A 12,197-nucleotide genomic window follows, 5' to 3' on the forward strand; every position below is an offset into this window, starting at 1 on the left:
TCGGGACTTACCCTTCCCCCTGCAAAGCCCCGTGTGACTGGTGAGTAAGTGCAGAGTTTCCTGTAGAAAGCACAGTTTTGCTTGTTCTTGACTTGCAAAAAGCTAGTAACTCTTTCCTTCAGCATTTGGCCACCTCCTCGAAGCATCCAGCACGCAGGGACATGGCAGGAGAGGGGATGCTGCCTGGAGCTGGGATTTCTCTGCTGTCAGGGTGGGAAGAGTTCACTGCGGCAGCTAATGCAATATTGAAGAGAGCAGTGGCAGTGCCAGCAGGTGCTGCTGGCTCTGAGGTCAGGTGACATCGCTGTCCTTAGGGGCAGGGCATTCCGTGCGAGTTCCTGCTCACAGACCACCTAGTTCCCAGCCGGGAGAGCAGCTTGTCTCGGTCACAGCTCCTCTTGCTGGGAAAATGTGCTTTTGCAAAAGAGAAGGTCAGCGTGACCGGTGTGCTGAATGAAAGCTCCCTGCCAACAGGGAAGGAGCAGGAGGAGCTGGTGGATCTGGTGGCTGCTGCCAGCTCAGACCCTCATCTCAGCGCTGGGGCATGGCCATCCTCCTCTTACCCAGCAGATCACCAGCTAGAAGAGTGAGGAAAACTCTGCTGTGCTTTGCCCCAGCACACGAGGGAGCAGCCAAGGACTGTCTGCAAACACAAAATGCAGGCACTGGGCTCAGCTTTGCTCATATTTTTATTTCTCTTATGCCAGGACAGGAGGATGTGGAGCTGTTAACACTTGGTTGTCTGTCCCTCACGCAGGGCATTGACTGAGCTCAGGTTTGTGCCAGCGAGGTTATGTTGCCAATGTCATAGGACCTGCAAACAAGAGGTACTCTGGGGATTTGCAGTAACTCATCTTGGCTTCGTGTCCCTCGGTGGGCTCTGCTGGCATGGGGAACAGTGCAGAGCCACCCACCAGCTCAGCCAGGCTGTCACTTACTCTGCTTCTTCTTTGGAGATTTGTTTCCCCAAGTATAAAACTTCTGCAATCAGAGACACCATGGGGTCACAGTTCAGGCTGGCAGCTGCAGTCACATGGCCATCCCTGGTGGGGAAAGGGGAAGAATGTGGATCTCCTCAGTGTCCATAGCTCAGCACAGCAGCATCCCTGTGGCAAATTGGCTGGAGACCAACTGTATTTTGGAGGGCTCAGGACAGATTGCCGGGTGCTGCTGGGAGCTGGGCACAGAGCCTGGGAGCAGTGGGGCAGAGCGAGAGATGTGTCCCAGGCTCCCTGCCCAGCTGGTATCTTCGTTGAATCTCATCCTCTTCTCTTTTCCTGCCCTGCTTTGGTTTTCTCTGAAACCATCTCCCTGCTGGTTCAGCGCCCAGCAGCTGCCGGTGGTGCGCAGCTGTGGGAGGTGATGTGGAGTCTCTGCAGGCTGTAATGGAGAGGATTGTGCCCTATCCCCAGGGTGCTGCCATCTCAGGTCATGGACTGGCCACAGATTCACTCACCTGATGTAAAAGATCAGGAACTTCTGTTGCTCCAGGCTGCCCTTCACTACAGTGTCTGTGTATCCCTTTCCACAGCCTGCAAGAGAGAGCGTCACAGCCTGCTCAGGGAGCCCTGGCACAGCAGCTGCCACACGTCCCACCTCAGTGCCATCACAGGTAGGGACAGAGGGGACAGTGACTGGCTGGGGAACAGGCATGAAGTCCCTGGACAAGCAGAACTGATCCCAAGCCTCTCCTTGGTTTGGAGAGGGAACTTCCTTCTTCGTGACCTCTAAGTCACTGGAGATCAGCAAAGAACAAGAGCTCTGGGTAACTTCAGGCCCAGGGCTCAAACTCACCGTGGCAGCCAGTCCAAAACTTGAGCTGCTTCAGGTGAATTCTGCAAGCACTGTGTGTTTACAAGCCCCAGACCCAGCTGGTGGATGAACAGATGGGCAGGGAAGCAGTTCTGCTGTTCCCATCTCTCTGCCCTCTCCTACCTGCATAGCGGATGCTTTTCCCAAGCATCGTGGTCCAGAAGTAGGGAACAGTGTGCAATGCCTTCTCTTTCTTCAGCATGTTTAAGGCAGCAAAGTGACCTGTGGTGAACCAACAGAGGACACATTTTTCTTGCAGGTCCTGAAAGAAGTGTTCTCTGCCTCTCACTGTCCTTCTGTCCCTTCTGCCCCGTTCCCTCCATGCCCATATCCAGGGGAGCTGGAAATCAAGGCAGCTGTGCTCTCACCATGGGCCTCAGCCACTTGCTGGTGATGGATGCTGGAATGGGCCCCATTAAGCTGTGCTACAGGAAAGGAGACCACGTCCCCCGCGGCGAAGACATTTGGGATGTTGGTTTGCATGTGCTAATGGGACAAAACCCAATTAGTGCAATGACAAGAGGGAAGGGATTGGGTTGGACCTGGAATACTCAGCTGGCACTCACCAGATCCACCAGGATGGCACCTTTGTCATCTCTGGCGATGGAGGTGTCCTTCAGAAATGCTGAGCTGGGGATTGACCCTGCAGGGAGAGGAGCAGGGACAAATGCAGCAAAGCTCTGCAGAGACAGGGAGGAAATTTGGCCCTACAGCAAGTACATGCCCATGGTGCCTGTTCAGCCTGCTCAGAGCAGAGCACTTGCAGCAGTGACAAGTGCTTGGGCTGGTGCTGAGCTAACCCAGGGGCAGTAAAACCAGGGCCAGAACACAGCAGTGACCTATGGAGCTCAGCAAAGGCACACTGAGGGCATAAGTAGTTCCTTTCCTCCTGCCAAGTGTTTGCTATTGGGCTGCTGACTTTCTCCAGGTGTTAGGGGGCAAGAGGAAGAGCTGGATGATAACAGAGTGGGAAAGAGACTTGTAGGGAATGGTGTCCTGGGAATAAACTGTGATGCTCTGAGTTTGCTGACTGTTGTCCCCATTCCCAAATCTGCATTCCTCTCCCAACTGGAGTCTCTTACCTATTCCCACCACTACCACATCTGCAGGTAGTTTCTTTCCATTGCCAAGAACAGCCTCTCTGACCTAGGAAGGAAGGAAGAACTGTTAACAAAGGGTTAAAAACTCTGTCCTAATTCCTGCAGCTTCCCTGCTGCTTCATTCTTTGCTGTCTTTTTTTCTTCCCCAGGTTCGGATCACCTTGTCCAACTAATGTGTGTTGCTGGGAGTGTAAAAGAAAATCACACTGTTGTCCCTGTGATGGGAACACTTACTGGTGCCCTTTGAGCCCAGACCTGTGCTCAGTGAAAAGAAAGGGAGGGTCTAGACAAGGGAGAGGAAAGCCTAGATGTAGACACTGGGTTATACCTCAGTTTGGGTTCTTTTCCCCCTAAAATTAGCAGTTCAGGGATCACAAAGGCATGACTGACCTTTCCATCCTTTCCTCTCAGCTCACAGAGTTCTGTTTTCATGTGGAACTTCACCCCTTTATTTTGCAGCATCTGAAAAGGACTGGTTTGAGTATTCATTAGGAAATTCCAGGCTGTACTGCTATAAAAACAGCTGTACCCAGCCAAAAGCCAGGCAGGCAGCTTAGCTGCTGCTCCAGGCTGCAGAGAGGATCCATTTGTGTCCCTGGCTGGTGCAGGGAGCTTGCAAGCCTGGATTCTCTCTGCTGCCCTGGTCAGGACTGGTGTGTGAGGTGGGTCTGGGCTGAAGCAGGGCTGGGGAACATGAGGTTGGGAGCAGCTGTGTGTGCAGAGCCCCTGGGTGAGCTGTGTGTGAGGATGGTGGCTGGGCACGCAGGGTTATGACTCAGCACAAGGGTGAGGTTTCCTGGGCTGTTACAGATCACTGGGCTGCCTGGATGGTATGTGTTCTCTGCCCTAGAAATCAGCCCCAGGTTTTCCTAACCTTCATGGCGACACCTCCAACCTGAGGACCCAGTGCATGCTGGAAAGGGAACTCCTCTCTTTCCACCACTGAGATGGTACCAGCCTTGTCTGAGAGGAAAGCAGCTACCTCCATTCCTGCAAGGGAAAGGCATGCCCAAGGTAAGCCTGCTGCAAGCATGAACCTGCACCCTCCTCCTTGGAAATCTTTTTCTCCTTCCAGGAGAACAAATCTGATGTATTGCCAGTGCTTAACTGCTTTGCTATGCATTTCTGGGCTGAGGTATTTAGCTCTCCCTGTTCTTTGTTCTCGTGCACTATGGACCTGGATATTAGGAAATGCGAAGAACAGCTCCTGGTTGTGTACAAAATAACTCCCTTTCTCTGCCATACCCCCTCACTTTCCCAATGCTGCTGGGGAATCCAGCTCCTCAAAAGGACAGTGACCTTTTCATAGGGCACATTCCCCTCTGTCTATGCACAGCAATTGTTTATAGCTCTCAAAAGTTTCTGGCTATCAGAGGAATGAGTAAGTGGGTGCTGTGTAACACACATTCTCAGCAGCTAAGGGGCTCCAGGGAGGAATCCAGACAGGTAGAGAATGAACATCCCTTCCCTGAGGGCCTCTAGTAAATCTGCACATCCAACAGAAGTGGGTTTCAAGGCTCTCACTGATGACTTGATATCCACTCCAGCCTGGTACCTATGAATGAAGCTCCTATGATCACCAGATTCTTCCCAGTTGCCAGCTCTAAGATCTTGCTGGAGTCTTCTGGGGTTTGGAGAGTGCACACGTTCTGCAGGTCTGCACCTGGGACTTTGAGGAAGTTGGAGCTGAAAGAGAGAATCCAAATTCATCTCATGATCAGAAATTAAACAGAAAGAACAAGAAGGGAAAACAAACCCATGGCTCTGTCATCCCATTCTGTCCTTTCACCTCGTTTCCTACTGCCTTCCTCTCCCACATCTCCACCTCCACATCCCAGTGTTGATCCACCTTGACCCTAAAATTCTGTGTATGGCACATGCTTTGTGCACTCACTGACTGCCTGTTGCAATGAGCAGCTGATGGTACTTCTGAGAGGACCCATCCATGAAGTGCACCTTCTGCTTCTGGAAATCCACCGACACTGCCTGCAGGAGAGAGGGGACAGAGATCATCAGGTACCTCTGATCCACTGGTGTCCTGCCACATCAGTCCATTTTGCTTGCCTGTGGCTGTGTGCCCTGTTTCTGGACACTCAGGAGATGAGGAATGATGGGGTCCTCTCTCCCACTTTCTACAGGTCCATCCATAGGCTGCACAGTGTTACACCCAAGGCATGCACACCATCCCTGGCACTGGCCTGGGAATCCTGTCCCAGAAGATAATACACCTACCTAGGAGAGCCTTAATTTCTACAGGAATATCACTATGCCAGCAGGCATGGGCATAGAATCACAGAATGGTTTGTGTTGGAAAAGACCTTAAAGAGTATCTCATTTCATCCCCCTGCCATGGGCAGGGACACCTTCCGCCAGACCAGGCTGCTCCAAGCCAAATCCAACCTGGCCTTGAACACTTCCAGGGATGGGACAGCCACAGCTGCTCTGGGCAACCTGTGCCAGTGCCTCAGCACCCTCACAGGGAAGAACTTCTTCCCCTCCCCATGGCACCCATGGACCACCCACTGGAGACTGAGCTCAGCTGCTCTAGTACCTCTTTCTCTGTCCAGAGCTCTATGCCCTGAGCTTCTAGGAATTCAGGTTTCCTCAGGTAGACATCCTCAGCTTTCAAGTTCAGTTTCTAGAAACACAGCAGAAATATGGGATAAAGCACTTCTTACAGACAGCAATACTCCTGCAGTGTTCAGTGGGAAGTCAGTTTGCATTAGAGGTAAATTTTGCATTAGTAAATCACAGCTGCCCACACTGCCCCACTCCCATCATCTTGTCTCCTCTTAGAAGAAAACATCAGCTCAAACTCTAGTGGGAAGAACTCAGTAAAGGAAGTAAAACCATCAGCTTATGGAAGACTCTGATCAAAGACTTTCTGGGAGGTAGAAGAGATATGTTTGCTGGAAATTATCTCCCTGTTCCTTGTGGGCACCTCATTCCTTTCCAGAATGGCTCACTCAATTGCTCAGCCTGGCCCTGAGCATGGGCCATGTCACACATGGTGTCCTTGTCACATACAAACCTTGCTCAGTTTGGACTTGTCATATGGAACATGTTTCTCATTGGTGGCCATGATGATCCTGCCAGTAAATCCCTCCTGGCGAAGTGTCTCCGCACACACCAGGGCAGCCACACCTATGAGAGATGCTCATCTCAGCCCTCTTACATATCACTGGGAGTAGGAGGGAGAAGGTAAGTCCTCCCTGGAGAAGAGAGTGGCAGCTCACAGTGTGTGTGGAGAGGGCACAGCACAGACCCCATCACTGACCTCCCCCCAGCAGCAGCATCGTGTTCTGGTTGAGAAGGCATCGCCTGCTTGTGTCCTTCACCCTCTGGCTGCTTTCAAGATCCTAGAAGAAAATGCAAAATGCTGAAGCTGAAGCTTCATACTCAGCCCAAGGTGCTGCTTGAGCTCAGTGACAGCAGGTAAGGTCAGTACCTTCTTTTTTGCTGTAATAAACACCTTTCCACCTTCCACTGTTACCTGAAGGAGGGAAAGGAGAGGACATTTAAGTGCTGTAGCCGTGAGGTTGTGGTAGGAGCTCTCTCAATCCTGATCCAATGGACTGTCTGTCTCTAACTCTGATCTTGGATGTCAAACGATGCTGAGAAGCTCATGAGCTTTTCTCCTCCCAAGAGCACTCAGGAAGAGGTGTAAATCCTTTTTTTCTCTCTGAAAGAGCTTGTGCTGGCTGTGAGGGATACCAGGATGTATGGCATCACTTTTGATTGAGAGGAACTTTAGGACAGGGAGTTACATGATCCCAAGAAATCATCCTGTGTGTGACCTGCACCAGGGAGCTGTGACCGGGCCAAAGGGCTTTCAGCTGGTGTCAGGGACATGGAGCTTGTGAGAGATAGATCTGTGCACGGGAGAGAGCTGCAGGAGAGATATGCATGACCCAAGATGGGAGGAGGAAGAGCCAAGAAGTCACCTTAAAGCAGGAGAGACAGTCCAGAGCAGGGTATTCCTCGATGTCTCCAGTCCTGATGTTGAAGCAGGCGCCGTGCCAGGGGCAGCGCAGCCTCTCCCCTCTCAAGACTCCTGCAACACACACCCACAGCTGGGCAGTGAGAGCCAACCTCCCCAACGTGGGTCCTCCCTGTCCCTGAGCTGGGGTTACCTTTGCTGAGTGGGGCACCATAGTGGGGGCACTTGCTGCCCAGGGCACTGAACTCCATCCTGTTCCTCACTAGCAGCACAGGGTAACCAGCCACCATCACCTCCAGGAGCCTGAGGGAGAGGTGGAGAGGTGGGCACAGAGTCATCTAACCCCCACAACCACCACCAGGTACTCACTCTCCATCCCCAACATCGTCCTCCTTGCAGACCTCAGCGGTGACAGTGTCCTCACTGTACATGACGGTGGCTGTTGGGACCAGGTCAGCACCAGGTACCCAAAGGGTCTCAAATTCCTGATGCAGCAGGGAAAAAACCTTCAAATGATGGAAAACACCCATTTCCCTCCTCTTTCAGCCTTGTGTCCAAACCTAAAGCCCACTCCTCTGCCCCTTTCTCCTCTGACTTAACCTGTTTTTGCTTTCAGCTCCATTTCCCATTAAACTCAGCTGCAGGGTGAGTGAGCAGATATGAGTAATGACTGTTGTAAATAAATAAGATTATTTATGGGGAGGTTCTGCTGCCATATCCCATGTCTCCCCTAAATTGGGTCTAAAGAGCCACTTCAGCCCCTCCAAAACCTCTCCAACACTTGTGCAGAGATGTTTTTCATGTTAATTGCCATGAAAGCACTAATCCCTGCTCAAAATGCCTCCCGGGCTAGAAAAGAGACAAACCCCTCAGTCCTTAGTGCTCTCCCTGCCTCAGCAATCAGCTGAGAGGCTGATTAGAAATTTCTCTCTATTTAGGAGAAACAAAAGGCAGAAATAGAGCAGAGTAGGTTCACTCAAGGCAGGTTTCAGTGCAGGGTGGTGACTCCTGCAAGTCCCTTCTGCCCTGCACGTCCCTTAGGAGAAGCATCGGTGGGTACTCACCTGGTCCTGCTCTGGGGATTCAGGCACTTGTCCCCCGGGTTGGAAAGTCACCACTGCTGCTGCCTGCGACTTTCTCCTCTGAAGTGACTCCCTCGTGTCTCACCACAAGTGCTCTCCCTGCTGCCAGCCCACGGCTGGTGATGCTCTTCCCGAGTTGCACAATGTCCCCATCTGTCAGGAGATACAGCTCCTGGAAGCGGCTGCCTGCCAGGGAGTTTTATCTGATTTCTGCAACTGGCCTGTGCCTAATTAAAGGTATTTTGCTTGGGTTGAGTTGCAAAAGAATTGAGGGCATGTAGGAATTATGGCACAGGTGTGGTGTAAAGATGGGGTGCGTCATGGGCAGCGTGAACAGAAACCCGAGTGGATGCAGTGATATCCCACTGCCCCTTCTCCTCATGGAAAGCACTCTGGCTCCACACAACATCTTTTGCAGCACTTTAAAATATTACTACTTCTTTATATATTTCACTAACATTTAAAATTCATTAGTTTGATCTTTTGATAAGATTTTTCTCTGCTGATTTCAAGCAACAGGAACTGTTCAGTACCTCTGCATGTGCCTTACATCCCAGCTCTGCTCCTGGTTCAGTTGCCAGTGTCCAGACACATGATCCCATCATTGCTTGGTCCATGAAGGATGGCACAGAGCAGGGCACTGCTTGCTATGCTATTTTTACATCAGAGTGGGAGTTGCAGAAAACCGGGAGTAACACCTACGCTGTTTGTGTCTACTCCGTTCTTATCTCCATTTCACAGTCAATATGTTTCACAACCTTAAGACATGCCTCAAAAATAAAGAGTGGAAAAGTTACCATCAGTGTGTTTCCAGCATCTCCCTTGCAGAACCGGAGCTTCGTTAGGGATCAGCTTTCTACCTCACAGCACATTCCCAAATCCAGCGGCAGGGGGATAAAAATCCTCTGGTGGGCACGGGAGATGAGGGATGCTGAGTAAGTACAAGCTGGTTCGTTTGGGAAGCTTTGTCAGACCCACCAAGCTGTGATTACCCCTTCCTTCAGGGCTGAGTGCCGTGTACAGATGATCCTGGCCCACGGGCACTGCGCACCCATGATGGGCACAGATGCAAGGTATTTTCTCACAGCACCAACATACAGCTTTTGGGCTCTGCCTTCCTGGCCAGGAGCCTGAATGTGAAGCAATTTGGCTGCCAAACATCCGTATTTAAACTCTCTGTAATTATTCCCCAGAAGCGTGTTCCCACGTGGAAAAGCAGCAGCCCTTGCTGAGGCATTCTCTGACTCAGCAGAAATCGCTGGAAAACGCTGTTTGCTTATGGATAACAGCTGCAGTGCACTGGGAAAAAGGGGCAGGTACAAAGGTGTGCAGCTTCGGGAGGCTTCGGGATGAGCCAGATGGAGCTTGATCCTGTGCAGCAGCATTTGCACTGCAGGGCTGAGGCCCTGATTCAGCTGTTGGATGCTGCTGGATGCAGATGAGCACCCAGGGAAGGGCTTCTGTGAAATGCAAAGGGATAAAGGCAAAACAAAATGCCCATCTCTGATGGAGGCAAAGCTGATGGCAAAGGATTGAAAGTGGAAAAGGGCATTGGATGTGTGAAGGTTTGGGTTGGCTGAAGGGATGCTGTGTTAGTGCCTCTGTGAGAGCTGCACTCAGGAACACACACTATGCCCTCGAGGGATTCAGGGAATGGCATGGGATTTTCGGGAAGATACTTTGTAAGCAGCTTTTATCCCTTTGTTAGGTAACCCAGAGGTAGATACTGGAGTGGTTGCACAGCAGGATTAAACATAGGAAGGAAGAGAGAAAAAGGAAGTGGTGCCCTGCACCACAGAGCCCAGGTGGGCATCTCTGACCAGACCTGCCACCCACATCAGTGCTGACTCATATGAGCTGCTGAGCTGACTTCGTATTTTATTTAATATCTTCCCTTTTGCTGTGTCTCTCCAGTGCTGTCGTCACTCCAGACAGTTCAAGTTTAGAGGCGAAGATTTAAGGGGTGTAACTCTTCTCCCTTCAAGTCCCCACTACCATCAGCTGTAGCACATTTTGTCATGCTATAATGCAGTTGTGGCTGTGTGATTGTGTCCTTGTCCCACCTTTGCCTGTCCACAGCTTGACCTGCTCAGGGCCCTTCCCTGCCCTAGGAGACCTGCTGATTTTAACGAGCAGTACCCACAGAGTCAAATGATATGAAGACTGTTCAGGCACAGGAAGAGGAAGCGAGGTGAAACCTGCAACAGAGCTAAAATGATTAATGGGGCACTGCTCTCAGAACAGCTTGGTTTGTGATATTAATAACGAGCGAATTCAGGAGGGAACCTAACCTGTTCCAAGCTGCAGAGCAGGCAGCAGCAGGAGATGCAGTTAGGAAGCTCTTGTGCTTGTATTTGTAACACAGGAGGAACTGAGTGGCCTCAGCCAAGGTGTGATGCTGTATGGAGTAGGTATGGGGCTGGGATGTGCCTCCACCTTACAGGACTCATTCTGAACCTCTCTGAAATTCAAAATATCCCACATAGTCATAAATACATTATGATGTAACCATAAAGCACATACACATTCATCAAAAATTACTTAAGCTTGAGGCTGGTAAACTAAACAGGGAAAAAATGTTTGTCCCACAAGGGAAGAAGACAAGGAAAAGGAAATATCTAGTGGGAATGAATTTGCTAATAGGGTAAGAATAATTATATGTGGTGTTTCACATTTTCTTCCTAAGCATTCAGGTCTGGTGATGGTGAGAGATGGGATACAGGCCTGGCAGACACCTGGATCCACATTTCACTGTTCACCACAGGAAAAGAAGGAATCCACACCAGGCTGCAGAAGGCAGTGTGCTGTGCCCAGCCTGCAGCTGGAATGTGGGACCAGAGCATCTCAGTGCTGCAAAGGTCCCAGGAGACATTGTATTATTCAAGGAATGATCCCAGGAATGATGACCAGCCTGGGTGGCAGAACACCTGCAGGGTTGGTCAAAACACTGGGGGATGGAAGGAAAGAGCCTTCCCTCGGGAATTTGAGCTCACAGACTTGAGCAGGATGGATGGATGAGCTGTGGTGCAGGGCCAGACAAGTTCAAGTCCTGAGGTCAGTGGTAAAGTGATGCAAACTTTGGCATTTCTTGCATTAAATCCTGGAGGTGCTCATCACACTCACAGAGGCTGAAATCCCTTTCTTCTGTGTCTGCAGCAAGTATATCCCCAGTTCCACCTGGAGAATATCCAGCTTCTACATCAGGAAGGTGTTTCTAGCTGGAAGGGGTGGATGCTGAAGTTTGCATCGATTTCAGCTCTCTTCACAGCTGCCTCTGCATTGCCTGGACATGCTTTGCCATGCAGAACATGCATTTTGCACAGTAGATCCTTTCATAAATGTGAAATCACAGAGTTTATGAATGAAGATGTGGACAGATCAAGCAAAGCATTCCTGTATCGTCTGACTTCCAGGGCCTAGCAGATAGAGTGGTGACACACTTTAGAGAGGGATGGAGACAACAGCTAATTAAAGTTTGGAAGCCAAGCTGCTTGATTTGTTTTGAGCTCTTGGACTCCTCAAATTATTTCAGGTATGAGCCAGGCCTGGTATTAGATGAGCAGATGGGCTTAATGACTCCCTGGCTGGAGGGAGGCAGATTAAGGAAGTGAGGCTTCCCAAAAACAGAAGCATAACTTTTGCCTTGTCAGAAGCTCCCACATCTGTTGGCTGCAGTGAGTCCTTGATGGTATGTGGGAGCAGAATGGACTCCTCCTTGTGTAAGGGATGGTGGAGCTATAAAAGCAAACTCCCTTCCAGGAGTAGTGGGGAGCATCTGGAGGGGACACAGTTTATTAGGCAGAATTCATTTGAGGTTGTATCACTAAACTGCCAGCTCTTAATTGTGGAAAATCTCTCTCTCAGATGTGCTGCAGAGAAACTCCAGCCTGGGAGAGGGAGAAAAAAGCAACTGTCCAGCTATTGAAGAAAATTCAGTACCCTCGATTTACACCCTGGATGCTGCTGGAAAGGTCTGGTACGGGATTAGCTGTGGTCCCCATGGCATTACAGGATGGACCTGTGCACGTCCTTGCTGGTATCTATAAAGAGTCCCCTGCCCTGCTGGGAGCAGCCACCAGCAGCAACCCATCCCCAGGCTGAGCTGCTTCTCTGCAGCAAATGAGGTCGTTTGGGGACAGTTGGAAAAGTTCTCGAAATTTAGGTGAAAAAGGCAGTATCTCCAAATAAGGTGTGAATGAATAATCCCATCGGATCGGGCTCGCAGCTCTCCAGCAGGAGTGCAGGGACCTCTTGTGGCAGGGG

The 12,197-nt window shown here is 50.6% G+C and overlaps 1 protein-coding gene across 1 annotated transcript; it reads right to left on the bottom strand.

Annotated features, from left to right (window-relative positions):
• Positions 1–771: 771 nt before the first annotated feature.
• LOC103798595 (apoptosis-inducing factor 3-like) lies at positions 772–7,283 on the bottom strand. The gene is made up of 18 exons (XM_009070870.1): positions 7,222–7,283; positions 7,046–7,155; positions 6,857–6,966; positions 6,361–6,405; positions 6,190–6,271; positions 5,944–6,056; positions 5,464–5,550; positions 4,807–4,898; positions 4,468–4,598; positions 3,787–3,902; positions 3,303–3,374; positions 2,895–2,958; positions 2,379–2,455; positions 2,181–2,298; positions 1,936–2,034; positions 1,457–1,532; positions 939–1,043; positions 772–814 (listed from the first exon to the last, which is right to left on the bottom strand). The coding sequence occupies exons 1-18, from the start codon at positions 7,281–7,283 to the stop codon at positions 772–774; spliced, it is 1,602 nt and encodes a 533-aa protein (XP_009069118.1).
• Positions 7,284–12,197: the final 4,914 nt, after the last annotated feature.

This window comes from Acanthisitta chloris, unplaced genomic scaffold, assembly GCF_000695815.1.
Source record: "Acanthisitta chloris isolate BGI_N310 unplaced genomic scaffold, ASM69581v1 scaffold6383, whole genome shotgun sequence".
Lineage (NCBI taxonomy): Eukaryota > Metazoa > Chordata > Aves > Passeriformes > Acanthisittidae > Acanthisitta > Acanthisitta chloris.